General features: G+C 43.9%; 1 protein-coding gene across 1 annotated transcript in view; it reads right to left on the minus strand.

Annotated features, from left to right (window-relative positions):
• PARVG (parvin, gamma) overlaps positions 1–649 on the minus strand; it is a 17,506-nt gene that overhangs the window by 6,300 nt on the left and 10,557 nt on the right. Inside the window, exon 9 of the mRNA XM_010144496.1 lies at positions 568–636. Within this exon, the coding sequence (XP_010142798.1) occupies positions 568–636 (69 nt within the window). The remainder of the gene's footprint in view (positions 1–567; positions 637–649) is intronic.

Raw genomic sequence — 649 nt, forward strand, 5'->3', positions numbered from 1 at the left:
CCAGCTCTGCACCAGCCGCGATCATCCCTTCCCGCAGGCAGCGAGAACAGAGGAGGACAGCGGAGGTGCAGTGGTGCCTCTCTTGTTGGTGGTCCCAAGGTGCCTAACGAGCACTTCCCTTACAGTTCCACAGACTCCGAAGAAGCTTAAAGTTCAAAGGACTTTGGGACATTGAAATGTAACAAAAATCAGGCCTTCCCACCGTGAAGCACATCCAGCATTAAAAATCACTAAGCACCAGCAGTCAACTTGGCTTTTCAGTTTAATCGTCAGAACACCCTTATTTCCATCCTGACAGGAAGAGCTTCTACAGGAGCTGGGCAGACTCTGAAAATTACTCCCTATAACATTACCAGGACAGCATCCAATACAAGGCTACATTTTTCGTTACTTCTTAGCTCCAGAAATTTTAGAGACTGAAGCCTCATATCTTAACATGGAGCTAGAGATAATTGTTATGTTACCAAGCTTCAGATTACTACAACAGAAAGGACTCCTGCTAACGGTAAGAGGAAACAATCAAATGACTGACAAAACATGGTTAACATGCAGCTTAGAGCAGGCTACCTGAGATTCGATGTCTTTCACATTTAATCCTAATTTTCCAAGATGCTGGTTGACAAATTGCAAAAATACCTAAAGAAAACAG

Source organism: Buceros rhinoceros, unplaced genomic scaffold (assembly GCF_000710305.1).
Source record: "Buceros rhinoceros silvestris isolate BGI_N320 unplaced genomic scaffold, ASM71030v1 scaffold8491, whole genome shotgun sequence".
Lineage (NCBI taxonomy): Eukaryota > Metazoa > Chordata > Aves > Bucerotiformes > Bucerotidae > Buceros > Buceros rhinoceros.